We start from the raw sequence: 21,875 nt of genomic DNA, 5'->3' as shown, positions 1-21,875 counted from the left end.
ATCTGCAGCTCTAATGTCACAAAGAGTGTTGTTATATGTTTTTTGTGCAAACTTTATATTACGTGGAGAGTTGATATGAAGTAGCTGTGTTGTGCTGGAGATACTTTTATGTAGTCTTCATTCATCTCTATAAAGCTTCTGCAGCCCTTATGTCAGGTTAGAATCATGTGCGAGTCAGGGAAGCGGACACAGTGAGTGACAGGCCGGGGCAGATGGTGTATTAGCAGACGGTGATCTCACCATCGCATCCCATGTGGCTGGTTAGCAACATGACCACTGCTATGCCAGGACAAACCATGCCAGGACAAACCATGCCAGGACAAACCATGCCAGGACAAACCATGCCAGGACAGACCATGCCAGGACAAACCATGCCAGGACAGACCATGCCAGGACAGACCATGCCAGGACAGACCATGCCAGGACAGACCAGGCCAGGACAAACCATGCCAGGACAGACCATGCCAGGACAGACCAGGCCAGGACAAACCATGCCAGGACAGACCAGGCCAGGACAAACCATGCCAGACCAGGCCAGGACAAACCAGGCCAGGACAGACCAGGCCAGGACAGACCAGGCCAGCAGGTGATCCCTGTATCCTCTAGGGAAGGACACAGAAGGCCCTAGTCAATTACTCATACATCTTTCCTTCCTTCCTCCCTTCTTTCTACCTTTCCTTTCTTAATGCCTTCCTTCACAGCAAAATCGCCAGTGTTCATATCCTGGTGAGGACAGTTTTGGTGTAACTTTCATAGTAACTTTGTGTTACTATGAATGCCCCCTGGTGTTTCTTTTTAAGATGTTGTTAAAAAATGCTGTTGTTCAGTCAGAGTGTCAAATTGGCCAGTGTTACCTAGTATTGAATTTTCAGTGTAACATTTCTAGTGTTGATTCAGTTGTTAAATTAACTTTGTAAGTGTTAAATGAACACTCATTGGTGTAAAATAATGCCAGTGTTGGTGTTAATAACCAGTGTTAAACCACAACCATGACCATCATTATTATATTTCTCAGCATGGTCTGTTGCAGGTTGATTTTTTGAATTGTTTGTTTCAATATCTATGTTTTTGCATGTACATTGATTGATTAATCTTACGCTAGTGAAATATAAATAACATACATTTTTATAAACTAATCCAATGTTACTTGGATTTATTGCACCCGTTACTGAACTGGTTGTTCCAATTTAAATGCTTTAAGTAGTCTCATATCTTAGTCTTCCCAACCCGGCAGTCATTCTGAATGCAGGTTCCGGGTGAATAAAAATTCTTAATGTTGGATATCCCCACTCTAGCTGGATTTCAATAGGAATTACACATCACAGCATAATGTGACTTGCAGGCCTGATGTGACCTGTAAACCATGAGTTTCAGGCCATTGTATTAGGGTTAAACTAGGCCTTCAAAATAAGGCCTTATAAATTATGTGTTGTTTTGTATTAAAGAATACAATTTCATGATAGCATATTAATTTAGGATCACACTAGGTGAAGGCCATTGGACTGAAAATGGATGAATGAAACAACTATATCTCTGTCACTAACAAATACAGTCATGGGTGGTAACTCTACAAGTCACTCGAAAGGCAAGACACTCTGGGAAATATGCAAATAAGGCTTTACACTAAACAGTTTGCTAATTTAACACTGAAAAGTGTGGACCCATATAGACAATGAACCCGTGTTAAATATAACACTCTCTGTGGATTAAACACTGGAGAATTTGCTGTAACGGTACCAGTGAACACCATAAGTGTACCTCAGTAGTGTAGCCAGACATTTGTTGCAATTATGCAATTCTACACATTTTTTCATGGGGCAAAGATAAAAAATTTCAGTTTTAAAGCTAATTCAAGCTAAAAATATAGGTGTGTTGACTTGTATGCTAAATGAACAAATGAAGTAGGCAGTGGCATGGTACATATAGCCATAGAAGCACAGTGACATATGCTTCAATGCGGTCATATTCATGGCTTATTGCGGGTCTTGCTTTCAGTTAGTTATTTTTTGCCGCCCATCCCATGAGAGGGAATGTCATTCCAGCACTGCTTGCTATGAATTCTATCTGATGGTGTTTGCATATTTAGGTAAAAAGACAAATAATGCCAGAAAACGACTTACAATTCATGACCACAAACATGTGGACACCTGCTTGTCGAACATCTCATTCCAAAATCATGAGCATTAATATGGAGTTGGTTCCCCCTTTGCTGCTATAACAGCCTCCACTCTTCTGGGAAGGATTTCCACTAGATGTTGGAACATTCCTGCGGGAACTTGCTTCCATTCAGCGACAAGAGCATTAGTGAGGTCTGGCACTGATGTTGGGCAGTTAGGCCTGGCTTATAGTAGGCGTTCCATTTCATCCCAAAGGTGTTTGATGGGGTTGAGGTCAGGGCTCTGTGCAGGCCAGTCAATTTCTTCCACACTGAACTCGAAGAAAAAAAAAATCTGTATGGACCTCGCTTTCTGCACCGGGGCATTGTCATGGAAACAGGAAAGGGCCTTCCCCATTATTCCTCCTCCACCCAACTTTACAGTTGGCACTATGCATTCGGGCATGTAGCGTTCTCCTGGCAAACCCAAATTCGTCCGTCGGACTGCCAGACGGTGAAGCATGATTCATCACTCCAGAGAAAGCGTTTCCACTGCTCCAGAGTCTAATGGCGGCGAAGTTTACACCACTCCAGCCAATGCTTGACATTGCACATGGTGATCTTAGGCTTGTCTGAGGCTGCTCGGCCATGGAAACCCATTTCATGAAGCTCCCGACAAACAGTTATTGTGCTGACGTTGCTTCCAGAGGAAGTTTGGAACTCGGTAGTGAGTGTTGCAACCGAGGACAGATAATTTTTTCGCGCTTCAGTCCTTTGGCGATCCCGTTCTGTGAGCTTGTGTGGCCTACCACATGGCAGCTGAGCCGTTGTTGCTCCTAGACTTTTCCATTTCACAATAACAGCACTTACAGTTGACCGGGGCAGCTCTAGCAGGGCAGAAATTTGACAAACTGACTTGTTGGTAAGGTGGCATCCTGTGACGGTGACACGTTGAAAGTCACTGAGCTCTTCAGTAAGGCCATTCTACTGCCAATGTTTGTCTATGGAGATTGCATTGCCGTGTGCTCTGTTTTATACACCTGTGAGCAACGGTTGTGGCTGAAATAGCCGAATCGACTAAATTGAAGGTGTGTCCACATACTTTTGTGTATATATAGTGTAAGTACTAGCTACAAATCACATTTTTTACACCTTGTAAACTGTGACAGCAAACATAAAGAACAACCACTTAGTGTAATTGATTTGAAATTAATGTATTATTTAAGCCAGCATCATCTTGTGGACCCTGTCACGACTTCCGCCGGAGTCAGTCCCTCTCCTTGTTCGAGCGGCGTTCGGCGGTCGATGTCACCGGCCTTCGAGCCATCACCGATCCACTTTTCATTTTCCATTTGTTTTGTCTTTGTTTTCTACACACCGAGTTTCAATTCCCTCATTACATGTTCATTATTTAACCCTCTGGTTTCCCCCATGTTTGTGTGCGTGTTTGTTTTATTGTGAAGGCTGTATCTGACGCCTGGTATATTGTTGCCAGGTTTTGTGATTATGCCCGTTTATTTTGTGGTACCAGTATTTTTCCCGCACCATAGTATTGTGTGTATACTGGTGTTATCTTGTATTAAATACCTTGTCCATGCATCTCAGCTCTCCTGCGCCTGACTCCTTTCACCAGTTACCCACAGCCTTGACAGACCCCAGGAAGAGTAGCGGCTGCGTTAGCAGCAGCTAATTGGGATCCTTATACACTGCTCAAAAAAATAAAGGGAACACTTAAACAACACAATGTAACTCCAAGTCAATCACTCTTCTGTGAAATCAAACTGTCCACTTAGGAAGCAACACTGATTGACAATAAATGTCACATGCTGTTGTGCAAATGGAATAGACAAAAGGTGGAAATTATAGGCAATTAGCAAGACACCCCCAATAAAGGAGTGATTCTGCAGGTGGTGACCACAGACCACTTCTCAGTTCCTATGCTTCCTGGCTGATGTTTTGGTCACTTTTGAATGCTGGCGGTGCTCTCACTCTAGTGGTAGCATGAGACGGAGTCTACAACCCACACAAGTGGCTCAGGTAGTGCAGCTCATTCAGGATGGCACATCAATGCGAGCTGTGGCAAGAAGGTTTGCTGTGTCTGTCAGCGTAGTGTCCAGAGCATGGAGGCGCTACCAGGAGACAGGCCAGTACATCAGGAGACGTGGAGGAGGCCGTAGGAGGGCAACAACCCAGCAGCAGGACCGCTACCTCCGCCTTTGTGCAAGGAGGAGCACTGCCAGAGCCCTGCAAAATGACCTCCAGCAGGCCACAAATGTGCATGTGTCAGCATATGGTCTCACAAGGGCTCTGAGTATCTCATCTCGGTACCTAATGGCAGTCAGGCTACCTCTGGCGAGCACATGGAGGGCAGTGCGGCCCCACAAAGAAATGCCATCCCACACCATGACTGACCCACCGCCAAACCGGTCATGCTGGAGGATGTTGCAGGCAGCAGAACGTTCTCCACGGCGTCTGCAGACTCTGTCACGTCTGTCACATGTGCTCATGTGCTCAGTGTGAACCTGCTTTCACCAGTGGCGAATTTGCCAATCTTGGTGTTCTCTGGCAAATGCCAAACGTCCTGCACGGTGTTGGGCTGTAAGCACAACCCCCACCTGTGGATGTCGGGCCCTCATACCACCCTCTGTGGTATGAGTCTGTTTCTGACCGTTTGAGCAGACACATGCACATTTGTTCATTTTACCGATCAGATTTTGCTGTGTTCTTTTCTATCTTCACTTTTTGTCTTTTAGGCATGTATTTGGATATTCACTCATGAAGGTCATTAACTCTTAAAGTAGTCCAGTAGTTTCTATATTTGGAAAGGATATTGATCAGTGATTGTAACCAATAGCCATACTCTGGACTATATAGATGTAGCTATAATTTGTAGTCTGTACAAAATGATGACTGTGGCTCGGCAGATGTAAGCGTATAACTGTTGTTTTAAAATGTTCTATCAATTCTTAATGAGACAGCAATAGTTCTTAATTAAAAGGAGCCAATGAAATATAATTAATATCATTCCATTCAATTGTTTCCCGGCACATAGTCCAGATTTCAGCCATCGATGAAAGATTTGACCAAATAAGTGCTGTTACTATTTCTCTCGGTGGTTTAATCAAGCTAGCTCAGGTTATCCATCCTACTGTAAGAGAAGAATGGATATTGGGCCAACCCAACCCAGGATTATTTGTATAGGATTAATGGGCAGTGTGTGTGCAAGGCAGTCTTACCCATATCACTATATCCCTTTTAATTATCTCTAACCCCATTTATTTATCCAGTGGAGGAAGTCTGTCTACCTTCCATGAGGGGAGGAAAAGGATTCAATGTTGACCTTTTATGAGCACCTGGCACCAGCCAGCTCACCAGCTCTGACACTTAGGCATTAGGGCTGCAATTTTGGGAGAACTGCTTGGAACAGGGTTCGGACCAAGACACGTATAAGTCGTCAGTGGATGCTTTGCCACTGGAGATTCAGATGAGGAGCCCAACTGGCCTTAATCAACTCATATACAAAAACATGAATAGTCAAGGGAGTTAATAGTGTGGCTTTGCTTGCTGTGTATATGTAGACCCGGAGGGGGACGTATCGTCTGTGGAGGCTCAGCTGAGGCTGAAGAGAGCCCGCCTGGCAGACAACCTCAATGACAAACTGGCCCTGAGACCTGGCCCCATGGAGCTGGTGCACAAGAATATCATTCCCCTAGACGATGCTGCATTCAGACAGGCAGCCGCCACGACAGGTATCACTGAGTGATCGGATGCCATTTGCACATAACACCTAACTGCCTGTATCTTGACGTGTGTGACTCACAATCACCGGTGTGTGATTTTTGACACGTGAACGTATGAGTTTGGTTTTAAATTTGTTTTTGAGTTTGAAAAGGGTGTGTTTTAACTCTTTAGTGGCCTGGAAATAAGGCTATACAGCTGCGGTGACAAACTAACCGATGGACCTAGACTAAACGTAGTAAACCTTTTTAAAGGCAAAGTGCAGTCAAAACCGTGATTTCCTGTGTTGTGTATATACGCTGAGTGTACAAAATATTAAGGACACCTTCGTAATATTGAGCTGCATCCCCCTCCCCTTTTGCCCTCAGAACAGCCTCAATTCGTCGGGGCATGGACTCTGCAATGTGTCGAAAGCGTTCCACAGGGATGCTGGCCCATGTTGACTCCAATGCTTCCCACAGTTGTGTCAAGTTGGCTGGATGTCCTTTGGGTGGTGGACCATTCTTTATACACAAGGAAAACTGTTGAGCGTGAAAAACCCAGCAGCGTTGCAGTATTTGACACAAACTGGTGCTCCTGGCACCTACATACATCTATACAGCCACTTCAAAGGCACTTAAATCTTTTGTCTTCCCCATTCACCCTCTGAATGGCACACATACACAATCCATGTCTTAGTTGTCTCAAGGCTTAAAATCCTTCTTTAACCTGTCTCCTCCCCTTCATTTACACTGATTGAAGTGGATTTAACAGGTGACATCAATACGAGATCATATCTTTCACCTGATTTACCTGGTCAGTCTGTCATGGAACGAGCAGGTTTCCTTAATGTTATGTATACTCGGTGTATATTTCACATTATAAGGTTGGAATAATACTGTGAAATTGTGAAAATTATGATAATGACGTTTTAGTGTGAAGACCGCCTGAAATGTAAGTGTGTTTTGGTGGGAGGGAGTTTTGGCCTGCCTGGCGACATCACCAGGCGGTATAAGTTATTGGTAACACTTTACTTGACACCTATGTCATCACCTTATGACATGGTCATAACCTGTCATAATATGGTCAAAACACTGTCATGACACACATTTAGACCTGTTAGACATTTAGACCTGTTAGACATATTTAGACATATTGTATATTGCATTATTTTATATCTGGCTACTTGTCAACAGTATGTTTATTTTATATTTTCTGAAATTGAACATATTAAATGATCATGGTAATTGCGCACACAATGATGTCATACCTACACCTACTCCAATGCTCTGTCACTGATGACTGGAATGAATGCTGGAGCAGATTTCAGGAGCAGGACAAAGCATGAGGAGCAAGCTCAACTGGCTTAAAGTGCATTGTCTTAGTCCAAGTAAAGTGACACAGGATGGTCATAATGCTTCATGACAGTGTCATAAAGTGTATTTTCTACAAGTGATTTAAAATATGACGAGAAAAAAACATGACTGTAAAGAATTCCTTGCAACATCAACAAAGGAATTAAAACTTCTTAAGACTAGGGGGCGACATTTTCACTTTTTGATGAATTGGTGCCTAAACTAAACGGCCTCGTACTCTGTCCTAGATCATATGATATGCATATTATTATTACTATTGGATAGAAAACACTGAAGTTTGTAAAACTGTTTGAATTATATCTGTGAGTTAAACCGAACTCATATGGCAGGCAAACTTCCAAACAGGAAGTGAAAATTCTGAAATGGGTCGCTGTGAAAGGCATCACCTATTCAATTGCCTTATATTTATGGATCTGTATGCACTTCATACGCCTTCCACTAGATGTCAACAGGCAGTAGAACGTGGAATGAAGCGTCTAGCCTGACGTGGGACCGAATGAGAGCCTTTGGAGTGACAGGTCAGGAATATTGCCAGTTCTTGGCCACGCACACTACGCATGTGATGTCCTTGTCTGCAATGCGTTAGATAGACATGAAGAAATGCTCCGTCTGGGACGTTATTGGATATATATGAGAAAAACATCCTGAAGATTGATTCTCAACTGAGTTTGACCAGTTTATTCGATTTGTAATATAACTTTTTGAAGTTTTCGTTCATTAGCGTAAAGTTCTATGGACACGTGAACTACACATGCTAGCCAAAGTTGCTAATTCGACAGAAGTAATGGACATTATAAAACAAAAAAACGATTTATTGTGGAACTAGGATTCCTGGCACTGCATTCTGATGAAAGATCATCAAAGGTAAGGGAATATTTATTTCTGGTGACTCCAACATGGCGGAGAATGGCTGAGCGCTGTCTCAGATTATTGCATGCTGTGCTTTTTACTAAAGTTATTTTTTAAATCTAACACAGCGGTTGCATTAAGAACCAGTGTATCTTTAATTATATGTACAACATGTATTTTTCATCAAAGTTTTATGATGACTATTTCTGTATTTCACGTTGCTCTCTGCAATTATTCTGGCTATTTTGGAGCCATTTCTGAACATGGCGCCAATGTAAAACCACGATTTGTGGCTATAAATATGCACATAATCGAACAAAACATAAATGTATTGTATAACATGATGTCATATGACTGTCATCTGATGAGGTTGTTCAAAGGTTAGTGATTAATTTTATCTATATTTGTGGGTTTTGTGAAAGCTATCTTTGCTGTGAAAAAATGGCGGTGTGTTTTTGGATATTGTGGTGAGCTAACATAAATATATGTTGTGTTTTCGCTGTAAAACATTTTAAAAATCGGACATGTTGGCTGGATTCACAAGATGTTTATCTTTAATTATATGTACAACATGTATTTTTCATCAAAGTTTTATGATGACTATTTCTGTATTTCACGTTGCTCTCTGTAATTATTCTGGCTATTTTGGAGCCATTTCTGAACATGGCGCCAATGTAAAACCACGATTTGTGGCTATAAATATGCACATAATCGAACAAAACATAAATGTATTGTATAACATGATGTCATATGACTGTCATCTGATGAGGTTGTTCAAAGGTTAGTGATTAATTTTATCTATATTTGTGGGTTTTGTGAAAGCTATCTTTGCTGTGAAAAAATGGCGGTGTGTTTTTGGATATTGTGGCGAGCTAACATAAATATATGTTGTGTTTTCGCTGTAAAACATTTAAAAAATCGAACATGTTGACTGGATTCACAAGATGTTTATCTTTAATTATATGTACAACATGTATTTTTCATCAAAGTTTTATGATGACTATTTCTATATTTCACGTTGCTCTCTGTAATTATTCTGGCTATTTTGGAGCCATTTCTGAACATGGCGCCAATGTAAAACCACGATTTGTGGCTATAAATATGCACATAATCGAACAAAACATAAATGTATTGTATAACATGATGTCATATGACTGTCATCTGATGAAGTTGTTCAAAGGTTAGTGATTAATTTTATCTCTATTTGTGGGTTTTGTGAAAGCTATCTTTGCTGTGAAAAAATGGCTGTGTTTTTTGGGATATGGTGGTGAGCTAACATAAATATATGTTGTTTTTTCGCTGTAAAACATTTTAAAAATCGGACATGTTGGCTGGATTCACAAGATGTTTATCTTTCATTTGCTGCATTGGACTTGTGATTTCATGAAATTATATTATATTATATCCCTGTGGCGCTAGGCTAGGCTATGCTAGTCAGCGTTTCTGATGACAGTTATCCCGGATCCGGGATGGGTGGTCCAGAGAGGTTTTAAGAAACAAACTTTCAAACGAAAGGACATTTCTTGGCAGGGAAAAAACACATTTGAATAAATGTGGTTTGACACTCTTATGTAGGTGTCATAACCAGCCATAAAATAACGGAATATATGCCACAACAGGTGTAAATATATGGGTCATGACAGTGTTATGACCATATTATGACAAGTTATGACAAGTTAAATCAGCTGTTATGACATGGTTATGACCGTGTGTGTAGAATTGTAGTAAATGACCTTGAAAACGGAAAAATGTTCTCTTCGATGCCAAGAGGCGCGTTTTTAAAATGTTTCTTCCCAGGGCCCGAGATTTGGTTTGTCCGGCCATGCGCTGCCAAGGGTCGAGGGTCGTAGTGAAACGCTGTATACTTACTATTTTTTTGTATCACTCAAGTTGTGTTCTGATTATGAGGGGATCCCTGATGAATTTGCTATCACCAAAGGGGTCCCTAGCCCCCCGAAACGTTTGAAAAGTTAATAGACCAATAACAAATTGAGTTACAAACCTCTGCCAATAACAGCTAGTTTTCAGGTTACATATCCCTCCCATTAGGCTGGTCCAATTAGGCCCCTCACAGTTCACTCCCAGACAGTCCTAGAAAAATGTTTGCTGGACAAATTGCTCTTTGTTTCTTTTTGACCATTTGAATTGAAATAAAGAATATATAGCAGTTAGGTACTTAATTGTTACCCAGAAGTGATTTGATATTGATACACTGAACAAAAATATAAATGCAACATGCAACAATGTCAAAGGTTTTACTGAGTTACAGTTTATATAAGGAAATCAGTCAATTTAAATAAATAAATTAGTGCCTAATCTATGGATTTCACATAACTGGGAATACAGCTATACATCTGTTGGTCACCTTAAAAAAAAGTAGGGGTGTGGATCAGAAAACCATTCAAATTGCCATTGACAAAATGCAATTGTGTTTGTTGTCCGTAGCTTATGCCTGCCCATAGCATAACCCCACTGCCATCATGGGGCACTCTGTTCACAACGTTGACATCAGCAAACCACTCACTCACACGATGCAATACAGCTGTCTGCTATCTGCCAGGTACAGTTGAAACCGGGATTCATCCGTAAAGAGCACACTTCTCCAGCGTGCCATTGGCCATCGAAGGTGAGCATTTGCCCACTGAAGTTGGTTACGATGCCGAACTGCAGTCAGATCAAGACCATGGTGAGGACGACGATCATGCAGATGAGCTTCCCTGAGACGATTTCTGACAGTTTGTGCAGAAATTCTACGGTTGTGCAAACCCACAGTTTCATCAGCAGTTATCTGGGTGGCTGGTGAAGAAGCCGGATGTGGAGGTCCTGGACTGGCATAGTTACATGTGGTCTGTGGTTGTGAGGCCGGTTGGACGTACTGCCAAATTCTCTAAAACAACGTTGGAAGCGGTTTATGGAAGATAAACAAATAAAATTAACAATCAACTCGGGCAACAGCTCTGGTGGTTATTCCTGAAGTCAGCATGCCAATTGCACGCTCCCTCAAAACTTTAGACAACTGCGGCATTGTGTTGTTTGACAAAACTGCACATTTTAGAGTGACCTTTTATTGTCATCAGCACAAGGTGCACCTGTGTAATGATCATGCTGTTTAATGAGCTTCTTGATGTTCCACACCTGTCAGGTGGATGGATTATTTTGGCAAAGGAAAAAATCTCGCTAAAATGTGGGATATAAACAAATTTGTGCACAACATTTGAGAAAAATAAGCATTTTGTCCATATGGAAAATTTCATGGGTCTTTTATTTCAGCTTATGAAACATGGGACCAACACCTTACATGTTGCTTTTATATTTTTGTTCAGTATTAAAAAACGTCTGGATTGGGCCTTTTAAGTTTAGTGTGAACCACAAGCAACCGAGAGCATGCATTGAATTGCATGCAGTTCAGCATTCTGTAGAGTTGGTGGTATATTTTGCAACATCATAGCTTCCCTATTGAAATTATGTGGCAACCATAGCACACTACAAAAGCATACTATTTTATATACTAGCCAGTATAAAATAAATAAGGATCCCTTAACCTTGGGCATCCTACTGGGACATATTGAAATGTTTCTCTTACATCCAAGTATGTTAGTCCTCCCCTCTATATCATGCCTGGCTGGGTTTTTGTATACGCTGGTTTTCTGTTTTCCTCCTCGGGCTCTTCAGTAAACATATTGCGTAAGATCAACACGGGGCTGAAGCGGCGAGGTTTACTCTACCTCCCTATGAACAGGGAGGATGCTTATTGAGACAAACAGCAGCTGTATTTGGGTCCACCCTTCTCTGAAGAGAAGTGTGTGTGTGTGTGTGTGTGTGTGTCCCTCCCCCACTTCTCTGATTTATATGGCTCCAGTGAGTCACCTATGAAGGTATCTGATTGGACAAGGCTGTTGTTCAGCTGTCTGCCACCTCCCCTTCACCCCTCTCACACACACAAACCTTATTTATCACGGAGGCCCCCACCCGCCCCATCCTGCAATGCGATGACCTCTTCCATTTCTTTATCATCTTTGAAAATATTAGATCTCTGACATCCAGTTGCAGTCCTTGCTGACAGAGAGATGTTATGTGGAGGAACTCAGGATGTGGTTAGTTTGAGACGATCATGCATCAGGACATAATAATAGCCCAGTAACAACTTGTTCTGTCCCCATGCTAGTGTCCTTTCTGTGACCGAGTGGGACTGAAGTAGACAACCCTACCCAGTCAGGTGGTCCTGAACCCTGTGTGTGTGTGTGTGTGTGTGTGTGTGTGTGTGTGTGTGTGTGTGTGTGTGTGTGTGTGTGTGTGTGTGTGTGTGTGTGTGTGTGTGTGTGTGTGTGTGTGTGTGTGTGTGTGTGTGTGTGTGTGTGTGTGTGTGTGTGTGTGTGTGCGTGCGCGTGTGCGTGCGTGAGAGAGAGAGAGAGAGCACAAAGAGAGCGCAGAGTGAGTGCAGAGTGAGTGAGTTCAATACCAACAGGTGGTAGGAAATAACACCCAGGCCTATGCCGCTGTGTGTGTGCAGGCCCAGAGTGCCACAGAGCAGGGCTGATGGTGTGATTGAAACCAGGGTCTGCTCTTGGCAGGTCACATGTTCTCATTCTAAAAGAGAGTCACAGGCACGCGCACAGACACACACACATTACCACTCTTCCCCTCTCCTGGCTCTGTCCCTTTGTTAACCTCAGGCTCTGCTCCTCCAGATAGCACAGTCTCTAACAGCTAAACCAATCAAGGCTCTGTTCACTATCACTTCAGCCAATCAGGGCTGTGTTCACTGTAAAGTGGCCATGTCAATCTCTGCCCACTGCAGAGTAGCACCTCAGGGCTAAGTGTTTCACTAGGTGACAGTGACAGAAGGGCAGTGTGTGAATACTGATGTTATACAATGGAACGGATATGGACTGCGTTGTACAGAGCAATGTGCAGTGGTGTCGCACGTAGGCAGTTCTCAGACAGCCACATACTGTACATACATTCACATCTCTCTCACTAATACACAACCCTGTAAAAGTCCAAGGAATGTTATGTTTGAACCTCTGGAAATATTTAAAGATATGAACAGATTTACGTTTCAAAATCCTTCAATTCTAAACCCTCTTTGCCAGTATCTTGTGGTGTGTCAGGTTTCAGTCCTCTGTCTCTCTGCGTGTGATTAAACTGCCTCCTGTGTGGTTCTCTGTAGTGAACCACATCAAGTTCTCATCCCCTCCCTCTCTCCTCCCTTGCTCACCCTTCTCTCTCTTTCTTTCTCTCTCTCTCTCTGTCTCCAGTGAACCATGGGAAGTTTCCTAAGCAGGAGGACTCGTATGCGTTCGAGGAGGACAGCAGCAGTGACAGTCTGTCTCCAGAGCAACACCACAGTGACGAGTCCCAGGGGTCCGCATGCCCCTCCTCTGAGGCCATGGGCAGCACCCCCTCCTCCTCCTCATCACCAGCCCTCACTAGCCCTAAACAGGTAATACTCCTCCTCCTCCTTACCTCTCTCCTTACCAGCCCCAAATAGGCCCATCACCCTCTCATTTCCCCTCCATCACCCCTTCCCTCTTCTCCTCCTCCTCCTTCTTGATAATGTATCATAACATAAACTATCCTCCATGAGTTAACACACTATGAACAATAGGTGCACCAAAGTCTGCCCTATGCGTTCACAAACATACCCCAGTCAGTTATGCGGTAATGAGTCATTTCAAGTAGGGAGCTAGGTTAAGCCTGCCATCTTGTGGTGGCTGGGAGAACTACAGTGTCCTCCCCTGGGTTCTCTCGTGACCGTTGGAACATGTGTGACTGCTCTTTGGCACGTGTCACATTCCTCTATGCCAGTGTGTCTGTCTCACACAGACACAGTATGCTGAAGGCTACTGCTTCCTGTGTTTTATCATCTCAGTGACTTCCTGCATTCTGCACCACTCTCCCCTCACTGTGTGGACAGAGATGATGACATCATTCCCAACGGTCACTGGAAGCTTCTGCCAGAAACCGTTTTTATTTTAAGTGTTTACCAAAAGTCAGCTTGGGCTTAGTACCCAATTCCTATTTTCTAATGATTTAATTTTCATGTTTTATATAAATCAATACATTTTCTTTGAATTCATCTTGTTGTTTTATGGAGGGCCAACCACTGAATGTAGTTGACATTTCCTGTATTCATGTCTTTCTACTGTCTGCATTTGTGTTCCAGGGGTGTCAGAACAGGGACCCGTCTGATCAGAGCAAGGAAGATGGCTTGTCTGCGGCTAACAATGGGCTGTCTGCCACCCCACCCATACCTGTCCCTGCCATAGTCAAGGTAGGAACAAACACGTTACTGTCGTACTGACCTCTTCATAGCCAAGACGACGCACCACATTAGAGAACTTCAGCTTGTATTGCGTATATTGTATGTTCTCACTATTTCTCCCATTGATTCTACAGTCCAAGACATCGGACAAGAACCGCCACAAGAAGCCCAAAGATGTGAAGCCCAAGGTGAAGAAGCTGAAGTACCACCAGTACATCCCTCCGGACCAGAAGCCCGAGAAGTCTCCCCCTCCCATGGACTCAGCCTACGCCAGGCTACTGCAGCAACAACAGCTCTTCCTACAGCTGCAGATCCTCAGCCAGCAAAAACACGCACACACACACTCCCAGCATACACACTCCCAACACACACAGGCCCATGCACATCAACGGCAGCCTAGTTTCAGCTACCAGCCCCTGCACCAGCCAGTCCAAGCCCAAAAGTGAGTACCCTAGATGGGGAGATGGTCTAACTCTAACCCCATGTCTCAGATCTGACCTTCAATGTACAAAATGTTGAATGTTCCATAATATTGTAATTTTTTATCTTTATCTCTCGAAAATCTAATGTTTTCCTATCTTTAGACAATCCAGTGAGCAGCTGACGGTGGGTAGCTCCAGTGTTACTACTAACATGATCAACAGTAGCTCCTCGTCTCCAGTTAAGACCACATACTCTGGTCAAACCAGCATCTCACCAGTCAAACCTGGTCCTCTGCCACCTAACCTGGATGACCTGAAGGTAGGTACTCTCTGTCCGTAAAGCGAGGGATATATTCTTTATTACGGGTTGGAAAAATAACTCATATACTGTAAGTGTAAGACTTTCAAAATGCAAGCATCTAATGTCTTTCCTCTACCCCTTTATCCGTCGCTATATCTCTCTCTCCCTCCATCTTACAGGTGTCAGAGCTCAGGCAGCAGCTTCGTATCCGGGGCATGCCCGTCTCAGGCACCAAGACAGCCCTCATCGAGAGACTCCGCCCCTTTAAGGACCCCACCTCAAGCCCCTCGCATTCAGGCTCCAATGACATCACCACGGTCACCTTCCCTGTCACCCCCACGGGGTCCCTGTCTTCCTACCAGTCCCCCTCCTCCTCCAGCGCACTCTCCCAGGGGGGATATTACCCTTACCCCAGCACCTCCTCCACCCCACCCATCTCCCCCGCTTCCTCAGACCTCTCCCGTAGCGGCTCGCTCCCAGACAGCTTCAGCGACGTGCCCATGTCCTCTCCTCCACAGTTTGGCCTCCAGCCGTCCCCGGCCCAGCTCAGCTCTGAAGAAGGCCTGGGAGGAGGGGGTCTGAGTGGGGCAGGACTACGGGGAGGGGAAGGTGGAGGGATGGAGGGTCTGGAGGCAGAGAAGGATAAGATGTTGGTGGAGAAACAAAAAGTGATCGAGGAGCTGACGTGGAAGCTGCACCAGGAACAGAGACAGGTGGGTAACTGCACTGTTCAATTCAATAAAATGTTATTGTCCTTAAAGGGCCATTCAAGGCTTACCTACTGTTAACATCCTGTTTCACAATAGGTGGAGGAGCTCAAGATGCAGCTGCACAAGAGGAAGCGTTGCCATGGCGCCACACATGAGGGTGTCCCGGCTCCGTCCCAGCCCCACCACCTGCACCTCCAGCAATCCCCCTCGCTGATGGGGCAGCACTTCTTTGGAGTGACTGTCAAACAGGAGCCCATGTCCCTTTCCTCCAGCTGCCCCCTCTCCTCCCCCAAGCACCTGAAGAGTCCTCCAGGAAGCTGCATGGAGGGGATGGGCCACTGCGGTGCCCCCCTGACCAATATGGGAGGCCCTGGTGGGCAACGATGCCTGGACTCAGTCCCCTCCTCTGGAAGTCCCTCTGGCATGTCTGCCTTCCTCAGCCCCCAGTGCTCTCCTCAAGACTCGCCCATCACCAAGACCTCCAGCAGCTCCCAGCCTTCCTCCCCCAACAACCCCTACCTGTTGTCACCGCCGCTGGGCAGAGACGGGTGTAGCCACTCCCTCAACCAGACCAGCACCAGGCCTCGCAACATGCAGGTAGGCCTAAGGCAGAGCGTTTGTTATGAGTCTTTACAAGAGATAATGGTCTACATGTACTTTATATGTTGGGTCTAAAATGTTCTTTATATTGTGTCTGTTGTAACTCTGTTCACATGATTATTGATTGATAGCTGGGTGGTCATGATAATGATGTATTCCCTCCTAACAGATTCAGCAGAAGAATGGAGGACAGGCTGTGAACTGCTCCTATCCCTCTGACCAGAGAGGCCTTCAGTCAGTGTTCCCCAACTCGGCCGACAACGGCCTGAACCACAGGGTCAACACTAAGGCTAAGAAGCCAAACATGCAGCAGAAGGCAAGAGCTATTATTCTGTCTAAACTTGGTCTGTAGCGGTTGAACATGGTTGTGTCACATGACTGGGTATCCACCATCACATTCACTTAACCATTTTTCTGCTTTCCATTCATTTGTTGCTTCTCTCTAAAACTTCCGTCATGAGGTTCATGGTACTACTCTTCACAACTTAACGGTTCTGATTCAAGCAGATCTCTCCAATGAGCTAGCTAGCTCATTTCACAAGAACTCCACAGCCCAAACTTTTTTTTTAAGCATCTTGTTTTTATCAGGATGCATAGAGGTTTTCTTACATATAAGTTACCACACTATACTAAAATTCCAGCTCCATTTTCTTATCAGTAATACAACTTTTTCGCCTATTTTTTCATATAGATGGCAATATTGCCCTCTCCCCGGCACGTTGGCCAAAAGTGCCCGGTCTCAACCCCGGCCTTCTGTAGCTCAGATTCAACTGCATTCGACTCTAGACAGCCCCCTTGCTATGAGGATGCAGTCAAGCAGGTAAACTAAATTATACACCAAACTCTGCTCCTGATCATGGCCGGCCAACTCAATTTGTTTCGTTGTTGTAACCTCTGTGGTGTCGCTTCGATTCCCGCTTTCTCTCTAACTTCCTTCCTTCTCTCTCTCTCTCTCCCACCTGCGTTGCACCTCTTTGTTCATCCATCCATTGCTTTATCCATCCCACACTTTGCACCCTTGACCAAGTTTGACTGGGTTTCTTCAGAGCTGACTGCTTTGTGGTTGTGTTATTGAGTTGTGGTTGTGTTATTTTGAGTTGTGGTTGTGTTATTGATTTGTGGTTGTGTTATTTTGAGTTGTGGTTGTGTTATTGAGTTGTGGTTGTGTTATTTTGAGTTGTGGTTGCCCCAAGTGCCTTATAGAACATTGTACAAGTATATCAATATCATAATGTTAAAATCTTCATCATGAAACATTATCATTGATAGCATTAAAAATCCCCAACATGGTGCTAAAACTGGGGACATGTTTTTCAGATTAGTATTTTTTTACAAGGTGTTGATAAAGTATGAATGTATTGTAAGTCTGTTAATCACATTCTTATTATTTTTTTAGCAACTGACTAGGAGTCAGCAGATGGATGAGCTTTTGGATGTGCTCATAGAGAGTGGAGGTGAGTGAACTGACTCCGAATCAGTCTCAATGTGTGCGATGTATATAATGTGTAGTCTTAGAAATTGGAAGGTGATATAGCTGTCAGTGCATGTTGTTGCCATGGTTATGGATGAGCAATGGCTTTGTAACTGCAAGCAATTTAGTTTCGATCCCCTACATAAGGTACTAGTCAGTTTGCCTCCCTACATACCATCCATCACCGCTTAGTTAAGTAACTCCAGATTTCCCTCTTACATGGGTATTAAATCACACTCTGTGCTGTGACTCCCCCTCCCCCCATCCTCTTCTCTTCAAGAGATGCCAGCTAACGCCAGAGAAGAGAGGGAGAGGTCCTCTGTAACCAAAGTTGTGCCTCACATTACAGTTTCCCCCGGAACCACCGGCCTCGCCGTCCCAAAGTTCAACCAAAGACACTACGAACACCTGCCCCCCTCCCAGCTCAACTATGACCACACAGCCAATCACATTGCAGACAGCCACCTGGAGACCCTGCTGGGAAGCCCCCTAGGCCGAGGGGGCGAGGTCGCCCTTCTCAAGATGGCTGCCGAGGAAGCAGGGGAGGGGGAGGAGGGGGGTGATGGACCTGAGGGCTACCCCAGCCCCAATCACCACCACCACCACCATCCTCACCAACACCCCCACCAGGACAAACTTCTCCCCAACAGGGACCTGATGGAAACGCCAACGCCTCTATCTGCCATCCACCCCATCAACGCCAAAGTGTCGTCCGTGGCCGAGGCGCAGGGGATGGTCGGCATGACATTCAGCGAGTCGCCGTGGGAGACGATGGAATGGCTGGACCTGACGCCCCCAAGCTCGGCTACGGGGTTCAACTCCGTCCCGGCCGCCGGGCCAAGCATTTTCAACACAGAGTTCCTGGATGTTACAGACATCAACCTGAATACAGCCATGGACCTTCATCTAGAGCACTGGTGAAACACCAGAGACTGGCTATGGAGCAGCTAGTCACTATCAGCTATCCACTAGCTGGCTAGGTACCTATAAAAAGAAAAACACAGCAGACGACTAGCTAGCTACTAGCTAGCTACCTAGAAAACCCAAGACTATAGTGTCTAGCTAGCTCCCCAAAAGACAAAGAAGGAGACTAGCTAGCAACTAGTATCCAGCTAGCAAAAAAAATTGCTAGGTTAGATACTGACCAGAGACACTGACCAGCAACTAAAAACACACAGCAGGAGACCAGCTGAAGATATCACACCAAATTCGCCTTGGTCCCAAAACCGGTTCCAGATAACCTTACAATGGAATTTTAAGTGCAACGATTTACCAAAGAACACAAGCAGAATCACACAGAAATGCCATATAGTTTGTTGATAATGAACATTGAAACGTTTTTTTGACATGATCTTTGTCTTCTTGGACAATGATGCGCACAACTACCGAAGCAGTATGACTCTGGATAGATCCATGACGGATGTTCATTAAATGAATGCTATGGATGAAAAAATATTCCAACGTAGCCTTATGAGAAGTCTATAGAATATACACAAGTAGTTTCTTACAGCTGTAAGTGCTATGCCACCTAGACTTGAAGACACATATTTCGACAATCAATGTATTATTTGTGAAGAGAGTGTCTATGTTTGTATTACTGGAAACCAAAAGAAGACAAGCTTAATTGGATGAAATCGAATGCCAAATTTGTAAATATTATATGGTTACTGACAGAGACAAGTTTAGGTCTGCATAATTGTCAGTGGTGTGGGAGAGAACACTTTAGAAACTATCACAAAGTCAAATGTATCATTTTAGTATGTCGTTTGATATTTTCAATGTAAATATTTTAAATCTCACATTTTGTGCCTTGATTAGCCTAGAAGATTGTCACACTTTGCTTAAGCTTAGAATTGATTTGCAGGGAAAGCATTTACTTTGCCATTTCATGCAAGTGCTCGCGTAGGTTTCTTCTCACGCTTAACTGGTATATTTATTCACAATATTATAATATTAAGAGTAATACTTAGCTTTAGTCTGAAAACTCATTTGTCACACTTTCGATAGAAGGGGCAGTGTCTTCAGATGCAGCAATGCATGGATTGTAGGAAGAGACAGCAATATTTCACTCAGTTTGTGCCTTAAACACTTCACAAGAATTCTCTTGGCTTTTCAAAAATGAAGCATTTCCTGACTATGTCCACTCACACCAAACAATGTAGCCATTACTTGGGCCACACAAAGCATCCACAATAATTCAAGACCTGGTACTCCACAGTGCATGTTCCCCACTTTTATCACACTGCTTTGATAAATCATATCACATTTTTAGTGCAAGGATCCATCTTTTTAGTTACAGCCAGGAAGTCTGAAGTATGGCAAGAAAATCAGTCTAAATTTCATCTCTATTTTTTTCTTTATCTACAATAAATTGTTTTGTATTTGACCTTTGGAAAATTCACCAATTTATATATTAGTGAGCATCACTTAGTTATTTATTTGTTCATTTATTTTTATTTATACGTTGATAGAGTATATTTATTTTTGACATTCCTTTATGATAAAATGGGATTCTTGATTTACAAACTCATATGCCGCATTGTTCTTCCCAAAACGTTGAAAAAAGATGCCTGTTTGAAATGGTATATGAATTTAACCAAATAATTTACAAAGAAAAATATATTTTCTAAAAACAGTGTTATCAGTTTTCCATGGATAACCAATATGATATAAAAGTACTGCATATGCAGAGTAAATATCCATTCTTACCAGCACTTGTGAATATCAAAATGTAATATATACAGAGTTGACTATCCTGTGAATCTAGCAGAGAATAATCAGTGTTCAATATGTTACATAAAGTATGTGTAACCTTTCTATCAACTTGGTACTAAAGCCACCATTACGCTGTAGAGGTTTGGGGTAGGATCTGTACAATGATTTTTGAATCAGGAAGGAAAAACATGTTGAAAATACAAGTTCACTGAAATGTATTCATGAAAACTGTGAATATAGCTAAAATAACTACCCATCTGTAATAGATGTATATGACATCTATGGCTAAACTAATGGGACTGTTCTTGTAAGGATACAAATTGAGATGTTAGAACAAGTAAGCATAACTATGGGTATGATTTTAATCATGTGACTACCAGATTGACTGAGACTTTGTGATGACACTGAAATGGGGAAGAACTTTCAAAACATTAACTCAGACTTAGTCTAGCCATCTGTCAGATTTGGTTCAGTATTTTTGTTAATTTGACCAAAGTGGGATAATTTCCCTCAAACGCTCTTTTAAAAATGTTTTAAGTAGAAGACCCTTTTTCTCTGTTACTTGCCGTGGCACCCTTGTGTATAGGTTTTCTGTGGTTGCAACCACCCATGTTGTCACCCCAGATGAGTTAAGACATGTGTTTTTTACATACACACACACACACGAGTATACAAAACATTAACACCTGCTCTTTCCCTGACAGACTGACCAGGTGAATCCAGGTGGAAGCTATGATCCCTTATAGATGTCACTCGTTAAATTCACTTCAACCAGTGTAGATGAAGGGAAGGAGACAGGTTAAAGAAGGATTTTTAAGCCTTGAGACATGGATTGTTTATGTGTGCCATTCATAAGGGGAATGGGAAGACAAAAGATTTAAGTGCCTTTGAATGGGGTATGGTAGTAGGTGCCAGGCTCTCCGGTTTGTGTCTAGAACTGCAACCGCGCTGGGTTTTTCACGCTCAACAGGTTCCCGTGTGTATCAAGAATGGTCCACCACCCAAAGGACATCCAGCCAACTTGACACAACTGTGTTAAGCATTGGAGTCAACATCCCTGTGAAACACTTGACACCTTGTAAAAAGAAATAAAAGAAATAACCAATACAAGCACAGAAGACTATACATGCTCCCTATGTTCTCACTCGGATGGCAGGTCACAGCAGCTTTACCTAATGTTGAGGGGAGATTTTCCTCTCTCTCTTTTTTATTTTATTTTCTATCAAAATGTTACATCTGACAAAAAGCTTCCTTATTGCTTGGCCACTGAACAGCTTTACCATGTAAACCAATGTGTCCACACCACTGCATTATTGTAGAAGAGAAAGCAATAAACTGAAACACCAATAATCAA

The 21,875-nt window shown here is 43.4% G+C and overlaps 1 protein-coding gene across 8 annotated transcripts in view; it reads left to right on the top strand.

Moving 5' to 3' along the window:
- myocd (myocardin) overlaps positions 1 to 21,871 on the top strand; it is a 144,856-nt gene extending 122,985 nt beyond the window's left edge. For 3 of the 8 annotated variants that reach the window (XM_071409857.1, XM_071409861.1, XM_071409860.1), the window contains 10 exons: positions 13,296 to 13,480; positions 14,204 to 14,311; positions 14,437 to 14,744; positions 14,887 to 15,043; positions 15,205 to 15,738; positions 15,832 to 16,332; positions 16,505 to 16,651; positions 17,027 to 17,155; positions 17,732 to 17,789; positions 18,087 to 21,871. In XM_071409857.1, the coding sequence (XP_071265958.1) occupies positions 13,296 to 13,480; positions 14,204 to 14,311; positions 14,437 to 14,744; positions 14,887 to 15,043; positions 15,205 to 15,738; positions 15,832 to 16,332; positions 16,505 to 16,651; positions 17,027 to 17,155; positions 17,732 to 17,789; positions 18,087 to 18,727 (2,768 nt within the window). In that variant the 3' untranslated portion in view covers positions 18,728 to 21,871. Of the gene's footprint in view, positions 1 to 5,673; positions 5,845 to 13,295; positions 13,481 to 14,203; positions 14,312 to 14,436; positions 14,745 to 14,886; positions 15,044 to 15,204; positions 15,739 to 15,831; positions 16,333 to 16,504; positions 16,652 to 17,026; positions 17,156 to 17,731; positions 17,790 to 18,086 lie in introns of all 8 variants that reach the window. The other 5 variants (XM_071409852.1, XM_071409855.1, XM_071409854.1 and 2 more) reach the window with 4 other exon arrangements.
- Positions 21,872 to 21,875: the final 4 nt, after the last annotated feature.

Source organism: Salvelinus alpinus, chromosome 7 (genome assembly GCF_045679555.1).
Source record: "Salvelinus alpinus chromosome 7, SLU_Salpinus.1, whole genome shotgun sequence".
Lineage (NCBI taxonomy): Eukaryota > Metazoa > Chordata > Actinopteri > Salmoniformes > Salmonidae > Salvelinus > Salvelinus alpinus.
Note: the sequence above shows the minus strand (reverse complement) of the source record. Positions and strands in the feature narration are given on the sequence as shown.